This window comes from Rhinatrema bivittatum, chromosome 9, assembly GCF_901001135.1.
Source record: "Rhinatrema bivittatum chromosome 9, aRhiBiv1.1, whole genome shotgun sequence".
In the NCBI taxonomy this organism is placed as follows: Eukaryota; Metazoa; Chordata; class Amphibia; order Gymnophiona; family Rhinatrematidae; genus Rhinatrema; species Rhinatrema bivittatum.
Genome location: NC_042623.1, coordinates 789576 through 805711, shown reverse-complemented (window position 1 = coordinate 805711; position 16136 = coordinate 789576). Strand labels below are relative to the sequence as shown.

At 46.3% G+C, this 16136-nt stretch overlaps 1 protein-coding gene across 2 annotated transcripts in view; it reads left to right on the top strand.

The window, feature by feature from the left end:
• The window catches only part of SEMA3C (semaphorin 3C), a 276094-nt gene that overhangs the window by 119653 nt on the left and 140305 nt on the right, over positions 1 to 16136 (top strand). For both annotated transcript variants that reach the window (XM_029616209.1, XM_029616208.1), the window contains one exon: positions 12365 to 12484. In XM_029616209.1, coding sequence (XP_029472069.1) covers positions 12365 to 12484 — 120 coding nt within the window. The remainder of the gene's footprint in view (positions 1 to 12364; positions 12485 to 16136) is intronic.

The following is a 16136-nucleotide window of genomic DNA, read 5'->3' as shown; positions in this document are numbered from 1 at the left end:
CTGCTTTACCCCCCAACCTCTCTCTAATAGCGTTCCTTAATTTTTTAAACTATCCATATGAGTATGTTGTGTTTTTAGGTTGTGTCCTTTCTTCCCCCCCCCCCCCCCATAACGATAAGAAAACCCACTAACACATTTATTTACTTTGATTATGAAGGAAAATTATTAATCATGTAAGAGTGATTGAAAATTTAATAAAGATTAAATTATAAAAAAAAGAAAACCCACTAAATTAATCGTGGGGTTTCCTATCGCTATCAGGGACTCCCCGATATCTGACGATATTTTCAATCGTCAGATAAACGATTCACATCCCTATTTTATTCTACTACAATACTGAAGATTAGTTTCAATATTTTGTTTGAAAGTAAAGTATGAAAATCAGTGGCCTGAAAAACTCATCTTTCCAGATTTCCTAGGAATACCTTTTCAAGTTTCATTCTTTGACCTTTTTTCTTTGCTTTGCTTGTATTCATCTTCTCTAGTTCTGTCCTTTTGCTTCTCCCTACCTTCTGCTTCCCCCATATTATTACTTTCTATTTGTCTCACTGCCAAGTTGTAGCTTTCAAAACTGTTTATCTCTAAATAATGTTGCCACCTCACTGAGTTCACTGATTCACTGGATACATCTTGGTTTTCCTGACCCTCATTCCACACTTTCTAAGATATGTACAATACTTATTTCCCTATCTATACCAAGAAAGGCAAGGATATCACAAAACCTAGTCTGCTAGTGCTTCAAAGCTCCCAAAAATGAAATGTGCACTCAAACTAAAACAAATGGTCAGCTGAAAGAAGATAAGACTTGCAATGCTAGGTTAGATCAGTGGTCCATTGAATCCAGCATCCTGTCCTCAGACAGTGGCCAAGCCAGGTCAAGTGAAATTACATAGTACAATCCAGTTTAACATTTTATTGCTTGGTTTTAAATTGATATATGAGGAGCCATTTGATGGCTTATGTTTAAAAAAAAAACATCTTCACTTCTCTCAATATTTGTTTTTAGAGGCTCCAATCTCAAAAGAGATTAAACTTATAGAGACCCGGAAAAAAACTCTCTCTTATTAGGGACTCAACCTATGGAATTCTATTCCCAAAAAGATCTTGGCTTTGGGTGATTATTTGAGCTTCTGCAAATTGCGTAAAGCATGGCTTTTTTTCTAGCTTCTAATTGATAGTAGTGCTGCTGTGTTTAAATGATCTCTGTTTGGCTATTTTCACTGATGATGTTATGAAATTTTATAATTATGCTAGTAACTAGCATACATCCTCAGGAAATGGCCACAATCCCTTATGCCTTTGCCTTTTGTTTGTTATGATTTCACCTGCTATGCAGCCTCATCGTATCCTGACTAAGAAGCCTCTCCACCAGTAGTTCCGTTCCGTGCTATCGCATCAGCTTCCCCATAGCTCATGCAATTCAGCCTGTGGTGCAGCCTCCTAGGTGAATCCTTAGTGAACCTTGTATCCAGCCTTTCCAAGCTGCTCCTTGCCTACACCATACCCAAGCTTCAGCCCTACATAACCCTATCTCTTCCCTGCCTTGGCTCCTTGCCCTGAGTCTTTGTCTTGCCTTGCGGCTTCTGGTCCTTCTTGTTCCTTGCCTTGCAGTTTCAGGCCTTCTGCCTTGACTTATCCCTGTGGCCTTCTCAGGCCTTCTGCCTAGCCTGGCTCTGTGGCCCTCTCAGGCCTTCTGCCTTGACTTATCCCTGTGGCCTTCTCAGGCCTTCTGCCTAGCCTAGCTCTGTGGCCCTCTCAGGCCTTCTGCCTTGACTAGCCTTGTGGCCTTCTCAGGCCTTCTGCCTAGCCTAGCTCTGTGGCCCTCTCAGACCTTATGCCTTGCCTTAGTCCCATTTCCTGCTTAGGCCTTCTGACTTGCCTTAGCCCCATGACCTTCTTAGGCCTTCTGCCTAGCCTAGCTCTGTGGCCTTCTCAGGCCTTCTGCCTAGCCTAGCTCTGTGGCCTTCTCAAATCTTCTGTCTTGCTTATGACCTTCGGGCCCCCTGATATCTTCTTGTCTAGCTAGCCTTCGGGCTTTTATGTTCAGTTTTGCTTGTTCTGTGTGTGTCTTTGTCAGTCCTGTCCTTGTTCTGTCTTGCCTGCACTCTAGCCCCAGTTCCAATTCTTGCCTGCACTCAAGATCCTGTTCCAGTCCTTTCCAGCACTCTGTACTAATATCAGGTCCTGCTCTTGCCAACATTCACCAAGATGCACCACTGGTTTCCAGATCACAAAGGTTCAACCTGCAAGGCAAGGAACAAGAAGGACCAGAAGCCACAAGGCAAGACAAAGACTCAGGGCAAGGAGCCAAGGCAGGGAAGAGATAGGGTTATGTGAGGCTGAAGCTCGGATATGGTGTAGGCAAGGAGAAGCTTGGAAAGGCTGGATACAAGGTTCACTAAGGATTCACCTAATAAGAGGCTGCACCACAGGCTGAATTGCATGAGCTGTGAGGAAGCTGATGCGATAGCACGGAACGGAACTGCTGGTGGAGAGGCTTCATAGCCCTAGGCAGAAGACCGACCCAAGTCCTGATCTGCAATCTCATGGCACTCCCCGGGTGGTGTTCCCTCACTCCAGACCAGCCAGGCCAAACATTGTTATTGGTCTCCATCTATATAATTGAAGATATCTGCTTTCTTCTGACTCTCCTCTTCACTAAACCTGTAGTCCTCATTAATTCTTACTGTTCCCCTTTCAGTCTTCTTCTTTTTATTTACATATCTACTAGGGATGTGCAGCAGGAATGGATTTGTCCCATTCGGCATTCGTATTCGTGGGGAGCCAAATCTGTTGCATCCGTTCTCAGGGGACCCCGATTCGTTCATTAGTTACATATGTATTTGTTTCCCCCCAAAAAAACCCATCCCAACCCTTTAAATTTCATTAAGTACAACCCCCCACCCTCCTGACCCCCCCCCCCAAGACTTACCAAAAGTCCCTGGTGGTCCTGCAGGGGTCTTGGCACGATCTCCTGCACTTGGGCTGTCGGCTGCTAGTATTGAAAATGGCACCGATAGCCTTTGCCCTAACTATGTCACAGGGGCTACCAGTGCCATTGATCATCCACTGTCACATGGTAGGAGCACAAGATGGCGCCGGCCGTCCATTGCTCCTACTATGTGACAGGGACCGACCAATGGCACCGGTAGCCCCTGTGACATAGTGAGGGTAATGTCTATTGGCGCCATTTTGAATACTGGCAGCCGACGACCCGAATGCAAGAGATCGCTCCAGGACCCCTGCTGGATCACCAGGGACTTTTGGCAAGTCTTGGGGTTGGTCAGGAGGGTGGGAGGTTTATTCGTTAGATATGTTATATTCGTGGGGGTTCGCCACACGATTCGTGACCCCACGAATACAATGAATAGGGACATATGCGTTGTGGATTGCCAATACGTCAAAAATGAATGCACACCCCTAGTATCTACAGAAAGTTTTCCCCCTATGTTAACCAATTAGGTATTGTAATTCTTCAGCTGAACCTCTGCATTCCAGCTGCCCCTCCTAACTCCCTCTTTCTCCTGGAAATTTTCCTACACCAGACTGTTTCTCTGTCGGTCTCTATTTTCTGAATGCTCCTACATTTGCTACTAATATTTTAGTGAACCGTATTGGTCTTTGATCTTTTCTTTCTGCTGACACAAAGATTTGTTGCCATTTCAATACTTCTTTTTATTGCTCTTCATAATTCCTCTGTACCTCTTAGATTCCCTCCTCCTGACAAGGTTTCCTTAACATAAACATTCATTTTCCTAAAGTTGGCACTTTCTAAAGTCTAGGATTCTGGTTCTAGTCTTGTTTGCTTCTGACTGACTGTTTGCATTGCTTCTGACTGACTGTTTGCATTGCCTCTGACTGACTGTTTGCATTGAATCACTCAGAAGGATGATCAGTGCCCCTGTGGCTGACCACTGTTAGAAAAAGCTTTTGAGATGCACACTGCTCTTTTCTCTGGATGCCCGCAGCGATCGATCTTTGGCACAGTTACAACAGCAATGACAGCAAAGAGCTTTATCTTTTTGTAACTTTTTGCATGGAAATACATTTGCTTCTTTTAAGAGATATGGATTTATTTTATGGAATGTATCTATGTGCATCCTCTGTGTCCTCTTCCTTGTTTCCCCTGCCCTGCTGCTGATTTGTCATTATCTTCTATTTTTTTGATGGGGGGGGAGGGGGTCCAAAGAGGGTATAGCTAGTAGTGATGTGAATCGGAACCGGAATCGGTTCGGATTCCGGTTCAGATTCACATGTGGGTTTTTTCCCATTGGGCCCGATTGCGTTTTGTTTATCGGCTGCCCAGCCGATAAACAAAAAACCCACCCTGACCCTTTAAAAGTAACCCCTTAGCTTCCCCCCCTCCCCCCAAAACCTTTTTACAGGTACCTGGTGGTCCAGTGGGGTGGGTTTAATGGTTATTTTTGTGTGCCGTTTTTCCCGCCCTCCCCCAAAATGATAAGGGAAGCCCCACGATCAATATCGTGGGGTTTTCCTATTGTTTTGGGGGAGCCCCCGATTTCTGACGATTTTGAAAATATCGACGATATTTTCAATCGTCCGAAGCCCAATTCACATCCCTAATAGCTAGTCCCTGCCCATGGAGAGAATTACCCTAGAAGGAAGCCCTTTGCGTTTGTGCCATTGGTTCAGGTACAACGTAAGATTGTAAGAACTGTGGGGATAGCGAAATATCTGTAGTACCTGAATATAATCCACTTAGATGTACACTTTGAAGTGCCAAAAAATGGAATATAAAAATCTAAATAAATATTCAAGGGCTGGGCTGAGCTCAGCAAGATGAAGTCTCTGAATGCCTGCAGTGCTCAGTGGCCAAGCTAGCTCCAGCAATGATGGCTTCAGATGCCAGTATCCTGGAGCCTGTCTCGTTACACAGCACCATGTGTCCTGCCCATCGTGAGGTATGAAGAGTCTCTGTGAGAGACTAGCAGGGCCGTTACTTTACATCTAGTCTTCAGTGGGACGCACAATCATTATGAAGGGTAGGGATGTGAATCGTTTTAGGACGATTAAAATTATCGTCCGATAATTTTAATATCGTCTTAAACCGTTATGGAACACAATACAATAGAGATTCTAACGATTTATCGTTATAAATCGTTAGAATCGTGAGCCGGCACACTAAAACCCCCTAAAACCCACCCCCGACCCTTTAAATTAAATCCCCCACCCTCCCGAACCCCCCCCAAATGAGTTAAATAACCTGCGGGTCCAGCGGCGGTCCGGAACGGCAGCGGTCCGGAACGGGCTCCTGCTCCTGAATCTTGTTGTCTTCAGCGGCGGCCATAGACGAACACGATTGGACGGCAGGAGGTCCTTCCGGACCCCCGCTGGACTTTTGGCAAGTCTCGTGGGGGTCAGGAGGCCCCCCACAAGCTGGCCAAAAGTTCCTGGAGGTCCAGCGGGGGTCAGGGAGCGATTTCCCGCTGCGAATCGTTTTCGTACGGAAAATGGCGCCGGCAGGAGATCGACTGCAGGAGGTCGTTCAGCGAGGCGCCGGAACCTCCAGGAACTTTTGGCTAGCTTGTGGGGGGCCTCCTGACCCCCACGAGACTTGCCAAAAGTCCAGCGGGGGTCCGGAAGGACCTCCTGCCGTCCAATCGTGTTCGTCTATGGCCGCCGCCATTTTTCGGCGCCATTTTGGAAAATGGCGCCGGCTGAAGACAACAAGATTCAGGAGCAGGAGCCCGTTCCGGACCGCTGCCGTTCCGGACCGCCGCTGGACCCGCAGGTTATTTAACTCATTTGGGGGGGGTTCGGGAGGGTGGGGGATTTAATTTAAAGGGTCGGGGGTGGGTTTTAGGGGGTTTTAATGTGCCGGTTTTGCGATTTTTAGATTTTTCACGATTTTTCACGATATTTTACCCCCCCAAACGGCAACAATACGATTCCCTCCCCCTCCCAGCCGAAATCGATCGTTAAGACGATGATCGAGGACACGATTCACATCCCTAATGATGGGGCTGCTAAATAATAGTCTTCATAACGTAATCAAATTTGGCATAATCACTGGAGGGGTGATATTCAGTAAAAGTGTTGCTGCAGCATATAAACATCTGAACTGTGTGAAGTAATTATCTAGGGAGGAAGGGTTACTGCTCTGGCTCTCCAATCCTTTGCAGTGTCTCTAGAAAAAAAAGAGAGCACTTTTCCTGAGATATTTTAGAAGTGACTCTTGGGGCATCTGTCTACCACAGACAAGGGGAAGATTTTTGGACTCATTCTCGGAGAGCCAGAAGCTCTTTGCAGCAGGTGCCCACATACAACCTCTCACTGACATGTGGCATTTGATGCAAAAGACTGGAGAGAGCCCATCTTGCTGCTGGGCTTCTGTCTGCAACTTAATTTGTTCAGTTGCTAAAATTTTGAAAGCTGATTAAGGAGTAGGTATGTCTCAATATTTTTTATATTTATGAATTTTAAGAAAGCAGATGCAGGGGGAAAGCAAGATGGCGGCATAGTCAGGCGCTGAGCGTTTGCTAGCCCTGTTTCTCTCTCTTTGTTTGATTCCTGGATCTTAACATACCTTCCATGTGTAAGGGGAAACTGAGCGTTTTCCCTTCTGAACCTTTCGGGGCAGCTAGACATCGTACGCTTCATGAGCCAGCCAGCTGAGCAGGGAGCCAAGGACATTGTATGTGAGACGCAGCCGGGGAGAGCTGTGTTCTCCGGCAAGTGAGGCGTCCCTCAGCCCAGAGCTTCGCCTCCCTCCGACGCAGCGTGATCCCAGCAAGGTTCTCTCTCAGGCGCTCACCGATGACGCGGCTGGAGCACCCGAGGAGGAGAGGGTGTTTCCTCGCTGACGCTGAGTGCAGGAACGCCATCTGGCCCTGAAATGGAGACGAGCTTGAGAGTGGCTCGGGCTGGTGTGTTGCCATCAGGGATGCCGACGAAAAATCTCCCCTTTGGTCAACATGGGGAAAATCCTGCCAGCGTAGAGGGTGAGTCCCTGGTTCTGTTATCTCGTCCGGAGGAGGTCACTTTAGAGGCAACTTGGGGCCTGGTCGCAAGCTTTGGGTCTTCTTTAAAGTGTTTGGAGCAAAAAATGGACTCTCTCTCATTTAATTCCCATCAAAAAATTCTAGAGGTCCAAGAACTGGATAGCTTTGCCTCAAATAAAATTTTGGATAATGAGAAAAAGAGCCAGGCATTTCAAGCCTTAAATGCTGCTATCATTAAAGAGCAGTCGGCTTTTCCCAGGCGCTTGGTATTTATTGACAATAACGCTAGATATTTGAATTTGCGTATGTTGAATTTCCCAAAAATAGCTGTGAAATCCCTTTTGTGACTTTGAAGCAGTTTCTTTTAGAGCAGGGGTCGGGAACCTTTATGGCTGAGAGAGCCATGAACGCCACATATTTTAAAATGTAATTCCGTGAGAGCCATACAAGACCTACCAAATTAATTTACTACAACCCCCTACTCTCCTGACACCCCCCCCCCCCAAGACCTGCCAAATTAATTTACTATAACCCCCCCCCCCAAAGACCTGCCAAAAGTCCCTGGTGGTCCAGCGGGGGTCCAGGGCTCGCAGACAAATCTTTAATAAAAAAGTAAAAATCTAACAAAAACCCCCACCTTCCTGACACCCCCCAAGACCTCCAAAATTAATTTACTACAACCCCCTACCCAATACCTGCCAAAAGTCCCTGGTGGTCCAGCAGGGGTCCAGGAGCGGTCCTGGAGCGATCTCCTGAACTTGGGCTGTCGGCTGCCAGTAGTCAAAATGGCGCCGACGGCCCTTTGCCCTTACTATGTCACTGGGGTCGACCAATGGTAGCAGTAGCCCCTGTGACATAGTGAGGGCAAAGGGCCGTCGACGCCATTTTGATTACTGGCAGCCGACGGCCCTTTGCCCTTACTATGTCACAGGGACTACCACCACCATTGGTCGACCCCAATGACATAGTGAGGGCAAAGGGCCGTCGGCACCATTTTGACTACTGGCAGCCGACAGCCCAAGTCCAGGAGATCGCTCCCGGACCCCCGCTGGACCTCCAGGGACTTTCACTGGAGTAGCTATCCCTCGAACATTCAGAGATATAGCCTGTGTTTCAGCCATTGCACATAAACTGGAAATAGGAAGCTGAGCACAGAATACAAACATATAGCATTGTTATAACATCCGTACCAATCCGTACACTGTCTAATTTAGCGAATGGTGCACTTTTATAGGATTTCCCATCTTAATTTAAACAGGTACCTCCTTCCCCCTCCCCCATAAACTCAAACATAAACCCCCCTTCTCAACCAGCCTCTCCCCCATGCTAGGCGCCCCTGCTGCGTGAGCTTGTGACGTTCCCCTCACCTTAGCGGCCTCCTGCTGCCCCCTTCACTGCTTCCTGCCATTGGCCCCGGCTGCCGCCGCTGCGGCCTGCTTTCACAGCATTCCCTGGCACCACCAACACCGATGCTCTCTGCAGGCCCTCTAGGCGCACGCTGCTCACCAGGATTTAGAGGACCAGCAGCAGGAAAGTTCCCCGCGGCTTGGGAAGATGGCGTCAGGCAAGGCAGGTATAAATACCCTGCATTGCCACTTCCTCCTCGCCTCAGCAACAGGTCCTGCACTTCTTGAGTGCAAGTTGTCTGCGTGCCTTGTCTCCTGCGTTCCTGATTCCTGCTCCAGTTCCTGACTCCTGATCCTGGTACCCCTGATCCTCTTCTCCATTTCCTTCCCTGCTTCTCTGCTTCCTTGGCCTGCTCTCCTGATTTTGACCTTGCTTGTTCCAGGACTCCGCCTGACCGCTGCCTGCCCTGACCTTGTTATGTTCGGTGTGTCTTGAACTGAATAGTGGGCCCTTGGGTCGAGGCGAGTGAAGACTCCGCCCTGTGGGCCCTTACCCCGACAGGCAAGATCTCAGTAGATATACAACAGAGAGACAACTTTATTATACAGCAACAATCTTGAAGAGCAAGCAGACGAGGCTGGAATCAGCTGAGCAGTCCCGTAGAACTCTGCATAGGGGGATTTGGACAAGTTTCTAGAGGAAAACTCCATAACACTTTATTAGCCAGGAAGACTAAGGAAAGATATTGCTGTTTCTGGGAGTGAGTAAGAGGAATTACTTCTACTTTCTGGGCTCTGCCAGGCACTTGCAACCTGAATCGGCCACTGTCAGAGGCAGGCGTAGGGCTTGCCATTCCTTATGTTCTTATGGCCAATGGCTCTACCCTATCATACAGATCTCGATGAAGGCACCAGCTGGACAAGCCAGCCTTGAAGTGGGAGTACATCCATGGCTCTCATATCCTGTTATCTTGGGACTTTGAGACTATATGGGTTCAGCTTAAGGCTGGCTCAATCAACTTTATACATGAAAAAGGGTTGATTCCAGAAATCTTTGCTTGGAGGCACCCAGATTTTATGTGAGGGATACCAAGACACCCTAAACCCTGATGGCAACGCCACCAAGGGAAGGCTGAGTTTTATAGGTACCAGAGGCCAAAGTAGATAGACTTACGGAGACAAAATGAGAGACTGCAAGCACCCCAGGAACCCTTCATTCTTCCTTCAGAATGGATGCGGGAGGGTATCCCTAGAAATGTTAAATAGGCCCTAGCGGAAGATGGTTCCCTTAAATTGCCCAGAGGCAGGTAAAGGTGATAGAGGGGTAGTCAGAGATCCACACTCCAAATCTACCCTTCTTTCAAAGAAGAAAGGGACAGGCCCATCACAGGGTGGGAAAGGTAAATAGGAATGCCAGTGTCCTTTCCCAGGAGGTATCCCTGCTAGGGGCAGGAACTAAAGGTAAGAAAATTGAGTTGAGGGAGAGAGAATGTGAAGAGCCTCCAGAACACCTTAAAGGAGCAGCTATCTGGCCCAATACACCTTAATACCCAGAATGGGAATTCAGGCCACAAGACATTTCCCAGGGGAGAGGAATAAAAGCCCAAGCTCAGGAAAGAGCAGAGAGGCCCAGAACGGGAGAAGAAAGCTCCAGAAATTATGCCAGAACCCTGTATGTCTGAATGCTTGACTTTTGATGCAACACTGCTGAGGTAAGCAGCTTTTTTGCTGTCTTTTTGTTTATGTGAAAGAATAAAAGTGCTTTTCTGTTGAAAGCTGGGGTCCAGCTGGTTTTTGATCCTTCAGCAAGCCAGAGACTACTACACGCTATTACAATAGCATAGAAGGGTTTAAAAGAGGTTTGGACAAGTTCTGGAGGAAAAGTCCATAAAACATTATTAGTCACTTAGACTACAGAAAGCCATTGCTATCCCCGAGAGTGAGTAAAAGGAAACAGATCTACTATTTGGGATCCTGCCAGATACTTGTGACCCAGACTGGCCACAGTGGGAGACAGGATGCTGTGCTTGATGGACCTTGGTCTGACCCAGCAGGACAATTCTTATGTTCTTATATTCTTAAGTCGTGTTTGTGGTGTGCAGAGTGTTGCCTGTGTTTTACTTTAACAAGGAGAAATTTCATCCATAAGGGTCTATAGGTACAGTTTGAGTGTTATGGGCTTCATTTGTCAGGTCCTCTCTTTACAGTTATGTGAGCCCCTTCAGTTTCATCCACATTAGCAAGTTATCACCTGATCTGATATTAAATAGTGTGTCATTAGGGAGCACTCAGAACAGTGTGAAGGATGAGTACACAGAACTATTCTGATCTGTATGTTTTATTATTGTATGCATTATTTTAATGTTTGTATTATGTTGTAATCTGCCTTGAACAGCAGTTCTGGAAAGAACAGACTATACATTACTGAAAGAAATAAAAATACAACATTTATTTTGCACATGCTGAACCTTATTTGTGTGACCCAGCTTTCAAAAGATTCCTCTCTGAGCTTATGCTATACCAGGAAGGCTTTCCCCTGTTCAAGTAGTGATTTTTCAGACGTGTTTTGCGTAGCCTGGGGTCTCTAAGTGCCCCTAATCCCAGAAAAGAATCAAGAAATTTGGTAAAAACTGAAGGCTGAGTAGAATTGAACCTGATTCTTGTTGTGGCTGAGGGGAAAAAACTAGAAATAAAACAGTAGTTTTATGTCTTTGAGGTGCTGTGTACAGAACCCACCACCAAACAGTTAACAGGCAAAAAAATAAGCTGGAAGTGAGGAGAAAGATGGCGTCAGCTGACTCTAGGAGCCAATGGGATCTGTAGGACCTCTGCAAAGCGAAAAAAGAAAGTTTTGAATATCCCAGGCAGCTGAGAGCAGAGAGAGGACTTGCCCTGCTGTGAGAGAGCAGGAGAGCCATTTCCTGCCGTGGTAGCATCTGAGGGAGCCCTCACCCTCTCTTCCAGAAATCCAAAGAAGGAAGGGGAGTCTCTGCACTTAGTTTCACATTTGGACTGAAAGGGGATCTGACTGCTGAACCCTGCCTAGCGGGAATAACGAGAGCTGAGGGGGCACAGCTAGTTTTGTGATCTGCCCTGTCTGTTTGAGTAGAGGGATAACTCTTGGAGAGGGAAAAATTAACCCTACTGGCTCTACCTGGGCGCCCCAGAAAATTCTGCTTCTACTGCACTTCTAAGGTAGGTTGGGTTTGTGCTGTCCAAGGAACTGCACCGAGGAGCTAAGAACATAAGAACATGCCGTACTGAATCAGGCCGAGGGTCCTTCAAGCCCAGCATCCTGTTTCCAACAGAGGCCAATCCAGGCTGCAAGTGCCTGGGTAAGGAGTGTGCATCAAAGACAAGAAAGATAAAATCCTAGCTTGCCTCAAAGCCACTCCAGCATGGGTCACACCGGCAAATGCTACGTGCACATTCAGAGACACTCGGATTTCTATAGCTGCTATTAGGTACTCTTACATTTTCTTCACTTGCCAGAGGTGACTGATACTACTGCATAATTGACTGATTTTTGCAGTGTTTCATTGACTTGGACTTTCTCTGTCTCTGCTTATTGCTGCTTGTGGGTTTCCATTTCACAGTATTATTTGCTTTGCTTCCAGTAAACGTTTCTTACTTCTCTGGTCAGAGTATTTAGATCTGTTGAACTGAGGGCAAATGTTACTGCACACAGAAGCTGTACAGAGAGACCCGGGTTTGGTATTGTGGGGGCGTCTGGGACCCTGTTTTACCCCCTCTAGGCCAGTGAACCTACAAAAGTTTATACTTCATGTACAAAGTTGGTTGGTCCTTATAAAATTAACTGCCCCTCGGGGGAGGGTCACATTTGCATAAGGAATTCTTTCTTTTCCTAGCAGGACGTGCAGATTTAGCCTGCTCACACTAATCCCTTGCCGGATCTCTTGAGCGCGAGCATTAAGGTCTTATTGCATCAGCACCTTATTGGCTTGCACAAGAGATCCTTAATACAGAGCTACAATTGTGTGTACAAAGCTCATCAGAAGGGACAATAATTCTTTCTCTTTCTTGTCTTCCTTCAAGCATGGCTGTGGAAACTTTGTGCGTGTCATTCAGGCCTACAACCGAACTCACCTGTACATCTGTGGAACTGGTGCTTTCAGCCCTGTCTGCACTTACGTTAACCGAGGTCGCCGATCACAGGTAGCTCATTTCCAATTCAGTTATTACATTCCTTTCATTTTCTTTCGTTTTCATTGTTTTCATTTCAGTTGTGGTTTGCTTTGTTTCATTTATTTGAAAAAAATAAATAAAGGGCATAATCCCCTCTACCCACCCCAAAAACCACTAAGCACCAGCAAAATTTTAAATATTGAAGGTGCCTTACTCTAAGCCTGACCCAGCATCTGTACCTCCCTATAACAACATGGCACTGCCCTTATGGCCCTCCAGAGCCAACAGAAATGGAACAACTTGGGATTGTCCTGGCCCTATATGGTATGGACACGTAAACCCCACGGACAGGATAAGATAGGTCTGGGGATGGAATGGGATAGGGAGATGGTGGGGCCAGTGCTGCTGGTGCTGCCTCACATGCAGCTCCCTGCCTCAGCTGGGTGCTTTCCAGCCCTGCTTGTAGCTCTCCTTCATCTTCCCCTGTTTGGGTTTCTGCTGCCTTTGCCTTCCTTCGTGACCTGTTTGTCTTGTCTGTTTCCCTGCCCGTGTCCCTCTTGCTGTGTTTGGTGCCACCATCGTGGCCTTTACTTTTGCCTGTGCTTGCTTGTTTTGCCCTTGTCTTTCTTGTACTGCACTTTGGTTCTGTGGCCACCTCGCAGTTCTTTCCACCTTCATATCCATCCTGCTTAGTCTTTGTGGGTGACCCCCATACCCCCTGATGCATCTCCTGTAAGTCCCTGCCCTTGGGACGGTCCAGGTCCTGCCACTGGGCTATTCAGCAGCAGGGCCAAGTCACTCAATATCCCTTGCAAGTTAGCTGGATAAGTCTTCTCTTTGAATCTCTAGCTTTTTTGGGGTGTAGGAAGGGCAGAGTCCCTCAGTGGGTATGCTAAAAGGAGTTACAATACTTGGAAACTCTCAGACATTGGTTTCTCTTTTCATATGATTTAACTCAAAGTAAAACATGAAGCAAGACAATTGAGGTTAGCATTGAACAGTTAAAATAATGACAACCATCTTGGAAGGGGGGAATTTGCATAGTACTGCAGTTCTTTATAAGTGCTTGACCATGATTTATTGATTAAAAAAGCTGCTGCCTCTGAAGTCTGGAGTCTGCAAAGACATTTCACTGATGGTGTGTGCTAATGCCGTTACTGCATCAGCCAAGAATAGCAACGTGACTTAAAGGGCACATATTATTACAGTCATTTGGAGGGCTGAGCATTGCATGCTTCACTGAAGTGCCAAGACCCGGCTCTAGGCCTCAGATTCTAAGACACCACTGCCTTATTTTGAGAAGAGGTTTTAGAGAAAGAAAGAAGCCCCATGTCTGAAAACGGGAAGTCCTAGAGTCACCTAAAAATGAGTGTTCTATTACCCTCGCCATTCTGTAGTGCGGCGTGTGCAGCCTCAGCAGCCCTGCCAGGGGCCAGATTCTCAGCTACTACTGAAGTTTGCCTGTTGAAATAGCTTCATTGCAGAAAGCGCCATTTGCAAGTGAAATATCAACATGAAGAAAGGGGATCACAGTCAAGAGCTGAAAGTGTTACCTAATGGATTTACCTTTTCAGAATATAGTTTACTATTTTTATGAATTACAATAAAGGCTTTTATCCCCTTTTAGCAAAACATGGCTGAGTGTAACCTTGCTTGGATGATTTATTTTCTGAACGTGAGGTGCCATTCACTGATTAGTGGAGATGCTGCCTTCAGCAGAAGATATGCCGGGAGCTTTAGATACCTCACAAATTACTTCTATCCGGAGTGTCAGGGCACCAAGTAATGGAAGTTAATAGTGATGGGATTTTCTAAACTTGTGAGCACCAAATTCTTTCTTATATCACAGAAATGTATTGATATTTGAGATTAGAGTACACTCGTAGGTATTGCAAATATCAGTCCTAGGATTTTAATTAATGTTGAGGTCCATATTCAAAAGCCATTTAGATGGAAAACGTAATTGTTATCCGTTTCGTGGCTTATCTGGCTGCATTCAGCCTTTTTACAGCTAAATTCTAACCCACTAATAAGATAGACAGCTAGAATTTAGCCAGATAAGTTAGGGGCAGTCAGGGATATAACTGGGAGGAGCTGAATTAGCCAGCTAAATCTGTTTCAGTCAAAAGGCTGTCCTTAACTTAAACATCTATAGTTAACTAATTGATAGCTGGCTATATTCAATACTGTGGCTGCATTGTTGAAAATGCCTCCAAAGTTAGCCAGCCAAGTTTTCTATCCAGACTGTCTGAATATAGATCTCATTGTTAACAATATAAACATTAACTTCAAACACTGAAAAGAAAACTGAAGGTCAGGCACCCAGAACACTGAAATAGAAATCTTCAATTCCACTTTGTCCACTTATTGACTATAGGACTCTCTGGGGGTAAAAAAGTAGAAGGTACCGGGCTCTATTCCTATGTACTGGCATGCTGGAGAAGGTATCCAGATCTATCCGTATATACTGGCATGCTATAGATCATATCCAGATCTATCCCTAAGTACTGGCATGCTGTAGCCGGTATCCAGATCTATCCCTATGTACTGGCATGCTGGAGAAGGTATCCAGATCTATCCCTATGTACTGGCATGCTATAGATCGTATCCAGATCTATCCCTAAGTACTGGCATGCTGTAGCCAGTAACCAGATCTATCCCTATGTACTGGCATGCTGTAGCCAGTATCCAGATCTATCCCTATGTACTGGCATGCTGTAGCCAGTATCCAGATCTATCCCTATGTACTGGCATGCTGTAGCCAGTATCCAGATCTATCCCTATGTACTGGCATGCTGTAGCCAGTATCCAGATCTATCCCTATGTACTGGCATGCTGTAGCCGGTATCCAGATCTATCCCTATGTACTGGCATGCTGTAGCTGGTATCCAGATCTATCCCTATGTACTGGCATGCTGTAGAAAGTATCCAGATCTATCCCTATGTACTGGCATGCTGTAGCCGGTATACAGTTCTATCCCTATGTACTGGCATGCTGGAGAAGGTATCCAGATCTATCCCTATGTACGGGCATGCTGGAGAAGGTATCCAGATCTATCCCTATGTACTGGCATGCTGGAGAAGGTATCCAGATCTATCCCTAAGTACTGGCATGCTGTAGCCGGTATCCAGATCTATCCATATGTACTGGCATGCTGGAGAAGGTATCCACATCTATCCCTATGTACTGGCATGCTGTAGCTGCCTGGTATCCAGATATATCCCTATGTACTGGCATGCTGTAGCTGGTATCCAGATCTATCCCTATGTACTGGCATGCTGTAGCTGCCTGGTATCCAGATATATCCCTATGTACTGGCATGCTGTAGCTGGTATCCAGATCTATCCCTATGTACTGGCATGCCGTAGCCGGTATCCAGATCTATCCCTATGTACTGGCATGCTGTAGCTGGTATCCAGATCTATCCTAAGTACTGGCATGCTGTAGCTGGTATCCAGTACTATCCCTATGTACTGGCATGCTGTAGCTGGTATCCAGTTCTATCCCTATGTACTGGCATGCTGTAGCTGGTATCCAGATCTATCCCTATGTACTGGCATGCTGTAGAAGGTATCCAGTTCTAGGGGTGTGCATTCGTTTTGAACGCATATGTAAAACGCAACTTTTTTTTTTTAACTTAAAAAAGTGATGAGGCGCAACGATCGCAATTTCCAACTTATT